Here is a 16,031-nt window from a genome sequence, read left to right on the forward strand (position 1 = left end):
TTTAGGCAGTAAAAATAGAGAAGCTAAAATGTATTTAAATGGTGAAAGAACACAGAAAGCTATAGAACAGGACAAGTTCTTATTTGTGAATCACTCAAACCTAACATCAAAGTTCAGTGAGTGATAAGGAAGGAAAATGGAATTTGTCCTTTACTTCTAAGGGAATGGAATATAAAAGTAGGACGGTTTTTCTGAAACTCTGCAAGACACTAGTGTAGCTGCAATATTATGAAGGATTTTTGGCTTTACCAAAATGATGTACCAGCATGGAGACTGTCCACTGAAGGTTCACTCGGCTGACACCAACTATGGAGGGGCTGTCTTATGAGGAGAGGTTGAGTAGATTGTGCCTGTACTCACTGGAATTTAGAAGAATCAGAGTTGACCTAATTAAAACATACAAGATTTTTAGGGGATTAGACAGGGTAGATGCAAAAAGGCTGTTTCCCTTTGTAAGAGAGTCTAGGACAAGTGGGCATAATCTCTGTACATTTAAGGCAGAGACAAAGTGGGATATCCTTCTGTCAGAGGGTAGAAAATTGCTGGAATTCATTACCACAAAGGGCTGTTGAGATTGGATCATTAAGTATATTCAAGGCTGAGATAGACAGATTGCTATTCAGCAAGGAAATCAAATGTTATGGGGCAAACACAGGAAAACGGAGTTTGAGGTTATTAGATCAGCCATGATCTCATTGAATGGCAGGGCAGACATAATGGGCTTAATGGCTGACATGCTCTTATGTCTTGTGATCTCATAGTCTTAAGAAGTCAAACGTGAACTGTTTGATTAGCAAGTATAGCCTGTTTTATCGTTTATGTTCTGAATTGTTTCAGGGACAAACAACAATTGTAGTTTGAAACCATAGCTATTGTTGGCTAAATTCAGACTTTTATTTCTGGTGTCAATATTTGTGTCACTCACATTGTATAGGTTGGGTTAGAATTGATGATATTTGACAGCTGCATGAACTTGAATCAGTCCTGTCATGAGTGATTCACATTCGTGTACATGCTGAAGACAGTACAATCAATTTGTTTTTTCTGTACTTGCAGCTCATTACACTGTATGAGAGAGAGAGTTTCATTCTGAATCATTGGACTTCCCCTCAGACTGGGATTATGAATGATTCTAGGAATTAATCTCAGCCTCCAGGCCAGCTGTCGACCGAGGAGTCCCCAATGGGCAGAAGATTGTGAGACTTATTTTTTTTCCCTTTCTTTTTAATCATTTTATTTATTTTAGAAATGTTTATATTTAAGTAAATTTATGTTGTTGAGTCTTCTCTTAACTACATTTAACCAAATCTGAAGAACTGTTTGGGTACACTTTGTGATTCAAGACATTTTTTATGATGAGGATGGGATTCAGGAAAATGTTTAAGGAAAGGGAAAAACACCGAACTAAAAAAGTGTGCAATTTGTGTGTTTTTGTTCCTTGGAGTTTGAAATCTAAGGATGCTTTGAAGTCATTTTGTATGTTGGGAATCTATGGTGATTTAAAAGTGTAGTGTGTGCCTGTATCAGTGTAGAAAATGTATGGTTCATGTAATGTCCTTTTAAGAAACCAGTGCTTGTGTAGTGCAAAAATTGGCAACAAAATGCTGATTCAAAAATTTGATTTGTGAAGCTAGATAAAAGTTTACCTTTTGTAATTGGCTCCATGTTGTGTTTGAACTGAAGAAAGAATCTTGGGTAAATATTAATTCCATAAAATTACCATGTTTGAACTTTCATTTTCTGGCCACAGTGAACTTCCAAACATTGTTTTTACACCTGACTGAATCTTTAATTCCAGATGATAAGATTTACTCATTGTAAATGTACTTTGCTTTAAAAATATCCAAGTGATAGGAAAAGTGGGGTGTTGGAAATGCAACTCTCTGTAGGTGAGGAGTTTAAAAAAGAAGAATTTAACAAAGGAGGTGGGCTTTTCCTTTCTTAAAGTATAACACACTTAATTCCTTGCAGGACTAGAGACGGGTAATATAATTATTTACAAGAGTTTATGCCCCACCCATGTTTTGAATCCATATTAGATGGATCCTAATGAGCCCATTCTGGTGAAGTGGAATTCATGGAGTTTAATTCAGAAATTGGAGATACTGAATACTGAACCTGTTTGCAGACTTTCAATGTCACAATACAGTGAAAGATGAGGCACCCTCAACTCATCGAGCCATTCATCAATAATGCATCTCAGTAGTTAGAGAACTACTGTGAAAAAAATAAATGCACTGACTATCAAGAATCTCAAAACGACTGAGCCTAGATATACTTAAGGACATCATGACAAAAACTATGTTAAGACTGACATGCCCTGGTATTCTAAGATATTTAAATGGAATAGTTACCTGAAAACTTAAAGGGAGTCTAGGAAATTATAAAATGCATGCACAAAGTCTCAATGGTTTCAATGCATAAAAAATGGTTAGTCATTTTAAGGGACTGAACAGAATATTGAATTTAGACAAATGTATATTGTGATATATTGTATAACTAGAATGAGTTGTCAAGTAACTTTAAAAAAAGGTGGGTCTTCTTAGATAAAGAATAATTGATTTATGTTTTGCCAAAATCAAACAGAAAAGTTTGACTTCTGTTTTATAATGTCAAGTGATTATGTTTCATGTCCTACAAATCTCTCCAGAAATCTGGAACGAGAAGGTGGTGATAGTTATGTTGTAAAATTGGATGAGACGAAGTAGTTAAGGGTGGAAACTGGTGCCAGAAGACAAAAAAATTAGAATCACGGATTGAAATCGCAATTGAGGTTAAAATGCATTTTCATGAAAAAGACAGTTAGATGAGAGCACAAACTGACAGCTTTCTTTTGGTGATGTTTGTATCCTTTGTCTTTCTTTTTATGAGAGACTGAATTGGTGATCAAGCTATTATCCAAGGCATTAGGACCATACATGGAGAAATAAGTAAAACCTCATAGATCATTTGATAAGGTCAAATGGGAGTCAAGAATGCATGGTCTTGTGATACTGATGTAAGTGTGCATAAGTGAATGTTACCTCAGAGGTAACAGACATGAGGGAATACACAGTAAAAAGAAATATGCACTGCAGAACCAATCTCAGACCTATTTGACAAAAGGATTAGTGTGGCCTTGAAGAACAGAAAAACAGTTTAAACAGTAAGACACTAACACATAATCCATGGAGAAACTGACTAAAACAATGAAAGTAGTATTAGTGAAAGAGCTGTTAAAAGAATTACTATCAAAATAAAAGCCATGATTGATTATGATGTCAAAGTGTTACAGAATTGAAAGAATATGGACTCTGGGAGGACTAGTAGTGGACAGAGTGAAAGGACCAATCAGATGTCGTACAGATATCTTATTTTGAGTATTTACATGATGCATATACTCCAGAGAGCTGGAGAAATTTTGAAATCATGATTGACGTTATTTTACTGTTATTGGTGAGGTAATTTGTGGATAGGGAACTGGAGGATTCAAAAAAAGCAAATTAAGGAACTTGAATCTGGAATATATTGAATTTTAGAGCAAATTATGTAAATAGATTAACTGAAAAAGATATTGACTATATTCTAGTTGTCTCAGTCATATGGCAGCAGTAATTAAAATGAAAGTGCACAGAAAGATCCAAATGCCAGAACAGAAAGGAATCGACTAACAGCCAGCTAGTCTGGCACTGTCTCTTTCTTCTCTCTCTCTCTTGCAGGTGTTAATGGCCCTCACCACATAATCACCAACAAGCAGCTGGAACACGTCCTCGACCCCACAAAGGGAGCTGGAATAGATTAAGGTTGCATGTAAATATATGTGATGTGGTTGTGTCGTGGCTGTAGTAAAGAATATTCGTGATATAAGCATGATCATGAAAACGCTAACCCTCCATGGACTCCTCTCAATTTTAGTTTTATTGGATCTGACAAGCAAGTGGCAAAAAGCGAATTTAATGTTAACATGACTTGTTGATTCAGCCTTGACTGTACATCACTGGAGGGGTATATTTAAGGTTGGTCACCAAAGGCCCACTATGATCATTAATCTGATTATACTCTATTGTTGTATTGCTTGTATTGATGATGGTTATTATCTGATTTAAGTCTGCATTGGCAATTGTAACATGCATTGTCAAATATTATCAGGGTGGATTGTCTAGGTTGGGTCCGAATTATTGATGACGTTCATGAGATGGCGATTCGTGTTCCTATACGTGTCAAAGATGGCCCAATCAACTTGTTTTTTCTGTACTTGCTGCATGTTATGCTGTACAAGAGAGAGAGCTTTGTTCTAAATCATTGGACTTTCCCTCGGATCAGGATCGGGAATGGTTCCAGGAATGAACCTTAGCCTCTAGATCAGCCATCGATCGAGGAATCCCCAATGGGCTGAAGGGCGTGAGACATATTGTTATTTTTTCTTTTCTTCACTTAATAGATGTTCATATTTAAGTAAATTTATGTAGTTGACTCTTCTCTTAACGACATTTAACTGAATCGAAAGAACCGTTTGGATACACTTTGTGATCCAAGACACATATTTATGTTGAAATCCTCATTCTTGCAATCGGGGATGTTGCATGAGCAAATATTATTCTATGTGTGATCACATAATGAGAGGTGATCTTAGTGAAACATATAGTAGGGCAAAATGATGCTGGAAGAAAATTTTCCCTTGTGAGGGGATCTAGAACCAAGTTGATACAGTTTCAAAATAAAGGGATCCCAATTAAAGTGGAGTTGAATAGGAATTTTTTCTTTCAGAAACTTGATAATCTTTGGAATTCTCTTTAACAGAAAGTTGTGAAAGCTGAAATCATTGGATATAATCAAAACTGAGAATGACAGACTTTTGTTTTGCACAGTTTCAAGGGTTACAGGAGGAAAGTGAAGGCCATGATGGGAAGTTGGTGCTGTAATAGTAATGTCACTGGGGTAGTAGTCCATAGGCATAAAATAATGTTCTGGGGGCATAGGTTCATGTATTACCAAAATGGCTGGGGGCTTTAAATTCAATTAATCAAATCTGTAATTGAAACCTAATGAGTGATAGCAAAGATCATGAAACTACCATTGACTGTTGCAAAATCCCATCTTGTTTGGGAAGAAAAGCTGCTGACCTTATCTCAATGTAACTCCAGATCCACAATAATGTGATTTGGTCTTAAATGACCGGTGAAATGGCCTGCCCAGCAATTCAATTCAGCAGGATTTAGGAATATGCAATAAATATTAGTCTTGCCTATGATCACATGAAATAATAAATAAAAACAAAATCAGACCAGCTTTGAGCCAGATTCAAATGGCCAAATTTGCTACATCTGCCCCTGTTTCTTATGTGTTTGTAACACTTTGATATTCGCATGGTCATGGTACACTTTCTGATTTCAGGAATTTGTTAACTAAGAGGACAATCACCGGACTGTGAAGTTTTAAATAAGCACACTACCTCTTTCTCAGAGAAAGTATGACAATGTTTGCTGCCTCGTTAACACCAGAGTTATCCAACATACAAAATAAGAAAAAATCACAAGGGGGAACTGGCAGGAAAATAACTCTTACTATCATTTCCCTTTGTAGAGATTAAATTTGGATCATAGTTAGTGAGGCATAATAAGATCATAATTGGTTTTGGGCTGGCAATAGAGTGCACAAGGCATTTACCCCAAACAGGAGGTCTGAGGTGTCCTCAATGTTGGTTCTTGGCTCTCGTTTACACTACTTTGGTGAGCTGGCAACATCTGTCCTTCCTCCACATACATCTCTTCTGCAAAATACTTTCAAATGTTGTGCAAATGTCATCACCAGTCAAATGCATTTTCAGTATGAGTTGAAGGCAACAGTACTAGTGTGGTGGATGATTATGAAGGCAGTGGCTTAGGAGAACCACTCCTATACCCTTTGTTTTCACACCAAATATTTATGGATGTTTTTAAAAAAGTTTTTTATTAGCTTTCTCTTAATCTAAGTTGTTGTTGTTCTGAGGTTGCAGTAGCTGCTTAAGAACCCAGAGAAGGACAAATCCAATCCCTGCTCTAATCATTGCAGATAACTTTCTATAAGACTGTTTAAACTAGAGACTAGGTCCTTCAGTTACATAAATAAAGGATGGAATGGAAGGAAAAGTTCAAACCACAATTTATATCATGCCTACTCATATACACAAACATCCTTGGGGTGTAATGTTTCTTTAGACTGGGCCTCATTTTTCCTCATTTACATCTATTATCTGGGTAGGATGAGGTCTAATTTCGACCTATGCAATTTTGTTTTCTTTTATTCTCAAAAATCACGTATTTGTTTTCATGCAGCCTGGGAGACTTGGTGAACAGATGAATATGACAGCAGGATCCGACTTTAAGATCTCCAACCTCATTCCCAGGGTTTTTGATTTTTAATTAGTGCTGTTTAAAGTGTGGCCTAGTTTGGTTCATGAGCCTGGACTCTGGATGTCCAATGTAGACAACACCTTGTAGGGATAGCAATGTCCTTATGCTCCTCAACTTGTATGGAGTCAGGCCAGATTTTAAAGGACTCGAGGCTCATGAGCCCTCCAAAGTATCATGAACTGCAGTCGGGATGAAGGAACCTTTTGTAAGACAAGTCAGAACTGTCTTAATTGTGATCCCATGCCAAGCCATGTTCCTGCCCTCTCATCCTATGGCACTATATGTCTTGCGTGATATCTCATGTCCCTCCATCCCTTCAACCATGGCACCTCATACCATCCATGTGAATCTATGGCACCTCCATGCCCTTTTAGTCACTATATAATCTGTATAGAACTCAGCGACAATTGCATATATTCATAAAAATTGCTGTCACTACAGCTCATTAAAACTGTCAATTATCCATACCTCCTAAAATCTCAATAGCAGAAAATTCAATCACTTGCAAGCTCTTTACCTTGTGTAAATAAACAGTGAAATTTATAGAGTAACTCAGGGATACCTGAGCTCTCAGTTAAGGTTCATTATGCCACCCTAGGCACGAGATGGCATGGAAGGGGCAAGGGGAATTTGTGTGTGTGTGTATATATATATATATATGTGTGTGTGTATATATATATGTGTGTGTGTGTGTATATATGTGTGTGTGTGTGTGTGTGTATATATGTGTGTGTATATATATATATATATATATATATGTGTGTGTGTGTATATATACATGTGTGTGTGTGTATATATGTGTGTGTGTGTATATATATATATGTGTGTGTGTGTGTATATATATGTGTGTGTGTATATATATATATGTGTGTGTGTATATATGTGTGTATATATATGTGTGTGTGTGTATATATATGTGTGTGTGTGTATATATATGTGTGTGTGTGTATATATGTGTGTGTGCGTATACATATATATGTGTATGTGTGCGTACGCGTGTGTGTGCGTACGCGTGTGTGTGCGGGGCGGGGAAGGTGTGGTGGTGGGAACAGGGGCGATATTGGGGAGGTAGTAATGGAAATCTAAGTTGTGTCTCTGCAGCCTGTTTTAACTGGGATGAGTAGACAAAGCTGGGAACTTCAAGTCATTCCATCTGCCTTAATGATGAAAATCCAGCACTTTAACTTCCATTTGTCTGTTGTTTAGTAATGCTGGGCAAAGAGCAATTAAGTGGATGGGTATGCTTGGTGGCCTGTGAATCATCAAAAACAGGGTTCTAATTTGTTTAGAGATAATAAGAACTGCCGATGCTGGAGTCAGGGATAACACAGTGTGGATCTGGAGGAACACAGCAGGACAGACAGCACCAGAGGAACAGGAAAGCTGACGTTTTGGGTTGGGACTCTTTTTCAGATTTGTTTTCTGCGATGACTCCATAAAAAGAGGCAAGAAAAATGCTTGTTATAAAATCAAGAAAAAGGAACAAAAACAACAACAGAAATTGCTGGTGAAACTCAGCAGATGTGGCAGCATCTGTGGGCAGAAAGCAAAGTTAATGTTTTGTGTCTGGTGACCCTTCTTCAGAGTTGAGAAAGGATTTTTTTCTCTGATGAAAAATGAATGGGTCCAGTTGGCATTGGTTTTATACCTTGCAACATAGATGAAAATATGACATGAATTTAGCATCGGATAAACACAGTGCCTTGCCTGTACATCTGTGGTCATTACAACATAGTGCACTGGAGAGAACATGAAAGAAATGCTACGTCGGTGCATTAGATGTCATGCAAATTATAACTTAAAGATTTTTTTTACAATTGCCTTACATTACTTAATTTTATTTGTGATATAACAAGGTGTAGACCTGGATGAACACAGCAGGCCAGGCAGCATCAGAGGAGCAGGAAAGCTGACGTTTTGGGTCCAATGAGGAAGGGTCACCAGACACAAAACATTAACTTTGCTTTCTGCCCACAGATGCTGCCACATCTGCTGAGTTTCACCAGCAATTTCTGTTGTTGTTTTTGTTCCTTTTTCTTGATTTTATAACAAGCATTTTTCTTGCCTCTTTTTATGGAGTCATCGCAGAAAACAAATCTGAAAAAGAGTCCCAACCCATTAACGTCAGCTTTCTGCTCCTCTGATGCTGCTTGGCCTGCTGTGTTCATCTAGCTCTATACTTTGTTATCTCAGATTCTCCAGCATTTGCAGTTCTTACTACCTCTGAGTTAATTTTTTTGTGTGTTTGGTACCACATTTGTTATGTTTCTTTTTTCATCAGTGCACGGATTTACTGCTAACCACACATCAGAAATCAATGCCAGATACTGCAATTGTTCAGATCCACTCTGCAATTAGCATTTTCACTGCCTCTGGGCCTCTATGCAAAATTACTGCACCACTACTCAGGGAAAGCAGTCTGCATGCAATAAGAGTCAAAATTTTTGAGCTGTTGCAAAATCACTTGTCTTGCTTATGTTCTCCATTTCAAAGCAAATTGCTTGTTAAAAATCCTTTTTTTATTAACAAAACGGCATATTTACATTGAATATTTAATAAAGTAGTATACAAAGATTTTCTTAATTTTGGCTTATAGGATTTTTGTATTTCATTCAGTATACTTTCTGTTATTGAACTAGTTTTATTCAGTGAGTGTTCCTTGTAGTCAGATGCTGTCTGTGGTACAGGTTCCTGATATATCTAACAATATTGGAACTTCCTTATTTCAGGTTGGTGAGACATTAACAGCCATGACCCTGCATGCAGAGTGTTTCCATTATAAGGCAACTGATAACAGAGATATAATGTTGCCTAATATTATAAGCTGCACATTGAGACAGAGCGAATGCTACAGACAGGGCTACATAATTTTTCACAGTAAGAAATGAAACAATGGATTGTATGTGACAAAGATGTCACTATGTCATTGATAATGTCTGCATTGTATTAATTGTAGTGCCGCCAAAATTCACTATCATGCATAAAATCAAATCTTATACTGCATGGTAAAATAAAGCATCAGGAATATTGCTGTTTTATTTGTGTAAACCTTGCGACTCAGGTTCATTAAACTGATGGAATATGCTTTGCTATGTTCTCTCAATTATTATCTCACAGCTTTCCACCGTGGCAAACCAACTAACATGTTGGATTTCAACCACAATATCCTTTTTAAAGTAATAAATGTGCTATTAAACAACAGCAGCATTTTGCTATTTTATTGTGGGGTGTTGTGCTCCTACTAATGCATGTATTTTCACTTTAATTATTGAAAGGGGGATTCTTTTTCTCTCAAACCAACCCAGAGAAGATATCCCTTGAAACTTATTGTAGAGCATTGTACGGAGTGCACTCAATAGCCACCTAAATTTGGTGGCTGTTTTACTGCAGTGCATACCACCTGAGCAGCTCATTTGAAGAGGAGGATAAACTGGTGAGACAACAATGAGGGGCCAACAGATTGTGAACAAATTAGAAGAAGAATATGTAGAGAACCAAAGGGAATTTGATGTGAGAAGAAAAACAGACCAGCAAGGAAAGTAGAACACACAAAAAAAATTATAAAATAGCAACTAGCCCTTTCTGGCATTATTCAGCCCATGTCCACTATTAATCTTCTCCATTGCCCTTCACACAAAAAAGATCAATTTGGCAGGCAATTTTCTTTATCAAGGTTTAGAATTGGTTGGCAATTCTTGACTACCCGATTTGTCCTTCTGTTCATGGCCAATTTGATCCTTAGTTGTTGGTAAATTGCCAGGACAAGTTAACTTTAATTATTTTGAAAGAAAGCCAGGAGTATCTGCAGGCCTGTGATTGTGAGTTTCAATGAAACAGCAACCTGGTTAATACACAGAGCTTTTTCAGATTACAGTAAAGTAATGCATCCCATAAACACAAATCTGTTCCCTGCAGCTGCCGGCTGCATGTACTGATATCAGGGCACTTTGTGTTGCAATCAAAACTAAACAACTGAGCTAGCTCACAGTAGAATTTCTCATCAATCACTGAACCTTGTGTAGATAACTAATATATTTGTGCTAAGCCAAATATTCTACATTAATCATGTGTAATAAAATTTGATTTTAAAAAGACCATAAATACAGATTATCCACAATTTTAATGCTGGTTAACGAAAGCTATTTTCAAACTGGTTGTAGAAGATTTTAAAGCAATCAATGTTACCAACATAAATTAGGGCTTATAGCCAAACGTTAGAAAATAGCTTTGACACAGAAACTGTGATTTGCAGAGCATGCATACCTGTTTCTAAATTGAAAGAGGATCACAATTTCAAAACCAGACACCGTAAAGTGAACCACAGTGAAGAAACCTTTGGATAAGAAGAGTTCCTCCTTTGTGGTAACAAGTGTTCTGGTAACATTTTACACGTGATTGTTTTCGTCTAACTTCTAATTAAAGACATATCATGGGGACTGACATTTCTTTGGATTGAGTGAAGCTGTTTTAAAATAAGTTGCCTGTACAGAAATTTACTGGCACTTTCCTGAATCAACTAATTTGCATGGTATACAACCAGTGTAAAACTGTAATTGAAGTGAATGAAAATTCATATGTAGCCTTTAAAATCAATGTCCAGGCCGACCACTTCAGGACGAGCCTAAGGGCAAGTAAATAAGAAAGGAGAATCCATTGCTATTTCATTCCATTCCTGTAACTTCACTGCATACATAGGTATATTTTGTGCTTTTATAATATTTTTGGGAACGTATTACAATGTGAGTATCCATGGCATAAAGTCAGAGAAGAATAGAGAATTCATTCATTCACAGTTCCGCATTATCATTAAGCCCTGAAGATTAAGTAATACATCTGGGTAAAAAAAAGGCTTGTTCAGTTTCCTATGTTACATCCTGTCAATTTGAATGTAAAATCAGTTGTAGTTTCACCCTATCTCGAATTAGCCTTATACCCAATGGGCAGGCAATCTTAAATTGGAGGCTTACCTGTTACCCTGCAGAAATAAGAAGAACATCAGAAGGAAGGTGCTGATGGAGAAGAGGTTGATTAGCAAAAAGCCACCCAGATATCGTAGTTGCATGATACTTTTGTTTCTTAGGACAGCAGCAAACATCAGACCCCATGTCAGTGGAAGGGGGAAGCAACAATAAACTCTTTTAGAAAACAAGCAAACAGGAGAGAATGGTCTCCTGAATTTCATGACCCTTTTGTACAGTATGAAGGATGAACTACCTTCTGCAATTCTGACCCAAAGTTGACACATAGAAGAAAGGTTAGAATAGGTGATTATGAAGATATGTGTTTCAGCACCCAGGGAAGCACAACGTAGGCAAGGAACAGAGTAGTGGTGGTGGACAAGCTGTCAAGTTGGAGGAGGTCTAGTTAGTTTGACAGAGTGGTTTTTTGTTTACAAACAGAGGAGAAGGTGATCAGGCTATAATGTTAAAGGTGGATTATGTTACACAGAGGAGAAGACTTCAGAGACGAACAGTGATGATTCCATGTAATCATCACTGATAACTCCGCTGATTGCTGGTCAAAACGTTCATCTCTTCTGTGTAGTTATGCCTATTGAGCAAGGACCTTCCTATCAGTCACATCCTGACACATGAACTTGTGATAAGCACATGGAACTATATCTATCATTATCACATGATCTGGGATGCACGGCTGAACCTATGCAGACAGGAAAAGCTTGCTTTAATAGCCTAATAGTCTTTTTGTAACCTTCCTGGTAAAAACATGTGCCTCATTGTCGTGCTCCTCTGTTGCTATTTGGGTCATTCTTAGTGGAGTAATTAACCATGGGAGCGGGAAGCATGCTTTGTTATGCACAAATTATCTGTTGAATTGAATCTTTTCATTAAAAGAGTCAAAAAGGGTCAAATAATGAAAGAACACTTGAAAATAGCTTCCTGCATAATGGGCATTGATAGAAAGAACATGAGTGGAATGGAAACCATGTGGATGATCTTTGGATGTTCTCAATTCAGTGGGAATGTCAGTAATTGCATCTTACTGTGATGAGAGATGTATAATTTGTATATATTATAACCTATTTTAGAGTTTGAATGTTGAACTTGTGGCATATAGGTTTTCTGTGTGTTTGCAATGAGTTATGGATTAACTTGTTAAAATTTCTGAAGTCAGGGTGAATTACTTTAAGAAAATAATATTTGGGGGCAACTTCCCAGAAGTAATGGGGTTTTGTTTACAACGAACAAAGAACATAGAAAATTACAGCACAGGAACAGGCCCTTCGGCCCTCCAAGCCTGTGCCAATTGAGATCCTCTGTCTAAATTTGTCATTTATTTTCTAAGGGTTTGTATCCCTTTGCTCCCTGCCCATCCATGTACTTTTCCAGATAGACCTTAAAAGACACTATCGTGTCTGCCACGTCCACTGGCAATGCATTCTGGGCACCCACCACCCTCTGTGTAAAGAACTTTCTGCGCATATCTCCCATAAACTTTCCTCCTCTCACTTTGAACTCATGACCCCTAGTAATTGAGTCCCCCACTGTGGGAAAAGGCTTCTTGCTATCAGCCTTGTCTATACCCCTCAAGATTTTTTTGACCTCAAACAGGTCCTCCCCAATCTCCATCTTTCTAATGAAAATGATCCTAATCTACTCAACATCTCTTCATAGCTAGCACCCTCCATACCAGGCAACACCCTGGTGACCCTCCTCTGCACCGTCTCCAAAGCATGCACATCCTTTTGGTAATGTGGTGACCAGAACTGTACACAGTGCTCTGAATGTGGCCGAACCAAAGTCTTATACAACTGTAACATTACCTGCCAACTCTTGTACTCAATACCCCGTCCAATGAAGGAAAGCTTGCCGTATGCCTTCTTGACCACTTTATTGACCTGTGTTGCCACTTTCAGGGAACAGTGGACCTGAACACCCAGATCTCTCTGAACATCAATTTTCCCCAGGACTTTTCCATTTACTGTATAGTTCGCTCGTGAATTAGATCTTCCAAAATGCATCACCTTGTATTTGCCCATATTGAACTCCATCTGCCATTTATCTGCCCAACTCTCCAATCTATTTATATACTGCTGTAATCTCTGACAGTCCCCTTCACTACATTGAGAGAGTTACAAGTGAAAAAAAGTAAAATATTAGACTTTCAGATAGATCATTCAGGAATTTTTCTTTGGGCTGAAAGGCATCACCCAAAGCTTGAAAAAGAGCTTTTAGGTTTCCATATGGCCATTTTAAAAAGTCTTGGCTTAGAGGTTTTGGAAGATGAATGCATAAAAGATCTGTTCCTGAGAAAGTGAATTAGTTTATGACTATGAAGAAAGAGGTTGCTTTAGTATAAGGAGATAATGGGAACTGCAGATGCTGGAGAATCCAAGATGATACAATGTAGGCTGGATGAACACAGCAGGCCAAGCAGCATCTCAGGAGCACAAAAGCTGACATTTCGGGCCTAGACCCTTCATCAGAGAGGGGGATGGGGTGAGGGTTCTGGAATAAGTAGGGAGAGAGGGGGAGGCGGACCGAAGACGGAGAGGAAAGAGGATAGGTGGAGAGAGTATAGGTGGGGAGGTAGGGAGGGGATGGGTCAGTCCAGGGAAGATGGACAGGTCAAGGAGGTGGGATGAGGTTAGTAGTTGGATGGGGGTGTGGCTTGGGGTGGGAGGAAGGGATGGGTGAGAGGAAGAACAGGTTAGGGAGGCAGAGACAGGTTGGACTGGTTTTGGGATGCAGTGGGTGGAGGGGAAGAGCTGGGCTGGTTGTGTGGTGCAGTGGGGGGAGGGGACGAACTGGGCTGGTTTAGGGATGCAATGGGGGAAGGGGAGATTTTGAAACTGGTGAAGTCCACATTGATACCATTGGGCTGCAGGGTTCCCAGGCGGAATATGAGTTGCTGTTCCTGCAACCTTCGGGTGGCATCATTGTGGCACTGCAGGAGGCCCATGATGGACATGTCATCTAAAGAATGGGAGGGGGAGTGGAAATGGTTTGCGACTGGGAGGTGCAGTTGTTTGTTGCGGACTGAGCGGAGGTGTTCTGCAAAGCGGTCCCCAAGCCTCCGCTTGGTTTCCCCAATGTAGAGGAAGCTTTAGTATAAGGAGTTTAGTTTAGAGATTCCAGGCCAGAAGTGTTTGCTTAAAACCTTGAAGGGGCTGTTAGAAGCTTGGAAAGTCTAATCTCAGTTGTGTGAAGAAGCTATCAGATTCTCAAGAACATGGACTTGAAGCCACAGTTAAATTAGTGTGAATAGGAAAGAGAAAAGGATTCTCTCTGACATGAATACTATAAAATAACTTTTTGGGGGGATTAATGGGGTTGTATTTTACCATGCATTTTGAATTTTTTATACTTATATCGCATGTAAATAGCCTGGTTCATTTTATTTAGACTTTATTTCTTGTTTGAATTAAACTTCTATTTTATTGTTAAAACCAGATCTGCGGCATTATGCATTTCAAAAAGACCAGCTTGTTAAAACTAAAAATAAAACTATGATCTGTCAAGCCACATTTCAATCTGTGATTTGACGTGTCCAGTATTAACATGGGCTAAGATCATAAGACTATTACTTAGAGAATCTAGAAACTATAAAATGATTTGACTTTATTTTTTGATTACCTGGGTTTAATAACAAAAGTGATGATAACCTGCTCTACTTGAAAAGTATTAATGACACAATGAATGTATGCCTTTACTCCTGTGTGGCTCATTGATGCATTGTCAACACCACAACACAGGCCCTCTGTCATTGATGTTTTGATGGTGAAAACTTCATAGCCATTGACAGAACAGAGTGAGGACATAAGTATAGCTTTTTGCAGCAGTTCAAAGTTGTAATTTGTGTTTTTGTTGATGTACACTTTGTCTATGCACAACTCCTCAGAAAGTTTATCACAAAATCTATGGTTGCTATATATTCAATGGAGTTGTTATAATGTGTGGACCACTTCCTCCATAAATGGTGCCTGACTTTCCTTAGCTCTTTCCTGAGTTCCTTCTCTCTGTTTCTATGATAATGCACGTTATGTCCATGGATAATGCCATTACTTGCCTCTCTTGAAGTGGGTTTCCCCCTGAAGAACTCATTGTTTTTTGAGTTGTGAGGTGGGTTGAATCGGGGTTGAAGGAAAATACATCCATTAGCAATGGCTTCCAGAGGGGCAGGTCCTTCATATGGGAACCCCAATCCAATGAAGAGCTAGAGAATAAAAGCAAAAGCAAAGATAAAGATAATTAGGAATGAAAGGCTGATATGACAATAGTCAAGCAGGAAAATACCAAGACCGGGACGGACACAAGCAAATGTCTGGGGCATTGTAGGTAAGACTCGCGAGCTACAGTGGAGCAAGTTTCATCCTGTCAAGGTCAGCACAGTTGGCTTTAGCTTTCAATGTACCAACAAACCTCAAGGAACTTCACGTTACAAAGAAACATGTTAAGGCAGATCATTACATATTTAGTAAAGGAGAAGGGTTTTTATTAATGCTTTAAGAAAGAAAAGCGAGGTTGAGATGTTTAGAGAATCCTAGAGCACATAACCCCAGCAGCTAAAGGAGCAACTCCCAGTGGTCATGTGTTTAGGTAAGACTGTAAGATTAGGGCCATAAGACATAGGAGCAGAAATTAGGCCATTCAGCTTATCAAGTCTACTCCACCATTCAATCATGGTTGATAATTTTCTTAA

At 38.4% G+C, this 16,031-nt stretch overlaps 1 protein-coding gene across 6 annotated transcripts in view; it reads right to left on the reverse strand.

Moving 5' to 3' along the window:
- The window catches only part of LOC125463480 (alpha-1,6-mannosylglycoprotein 6-beta-N-acetylglucosaminyltransferase B), an 875,834-nt gene that overhangs the window by 35,554 nt on the left and 824,249 nt on the right, over positions 1-16,031 (reverse strand). For all 6 annotated transcript variants that reach the window (XM_059653747.1, XM_048554765.2, XM_048554763.2 and 3 more), the window contains one exon: positions 15,399-15,545. In XM_059653747.1, the coding sequence (XP_059509730.1) occupies positions 15,399-15,545 (147 nt within the window). The remainder of the gene's footprint in view (positions 1-15,398; positions 15,546-16,031) is intronic.

Source organism: Stegostoma tigrinum, chromosome 22, assembly GCF_030684315.1.
Source record: "Stegostoma tigrinum isolate sSteTig4 chromosome 22, sSteTig4.hap1, whole genome shotgun sequence".
NCBI lineage: Eukaryota > Metazoa > Chordata > Chondrichthyes > Orectolobiformes > Stegostomatidae > Stegostoma > Stegostoma tigrinum.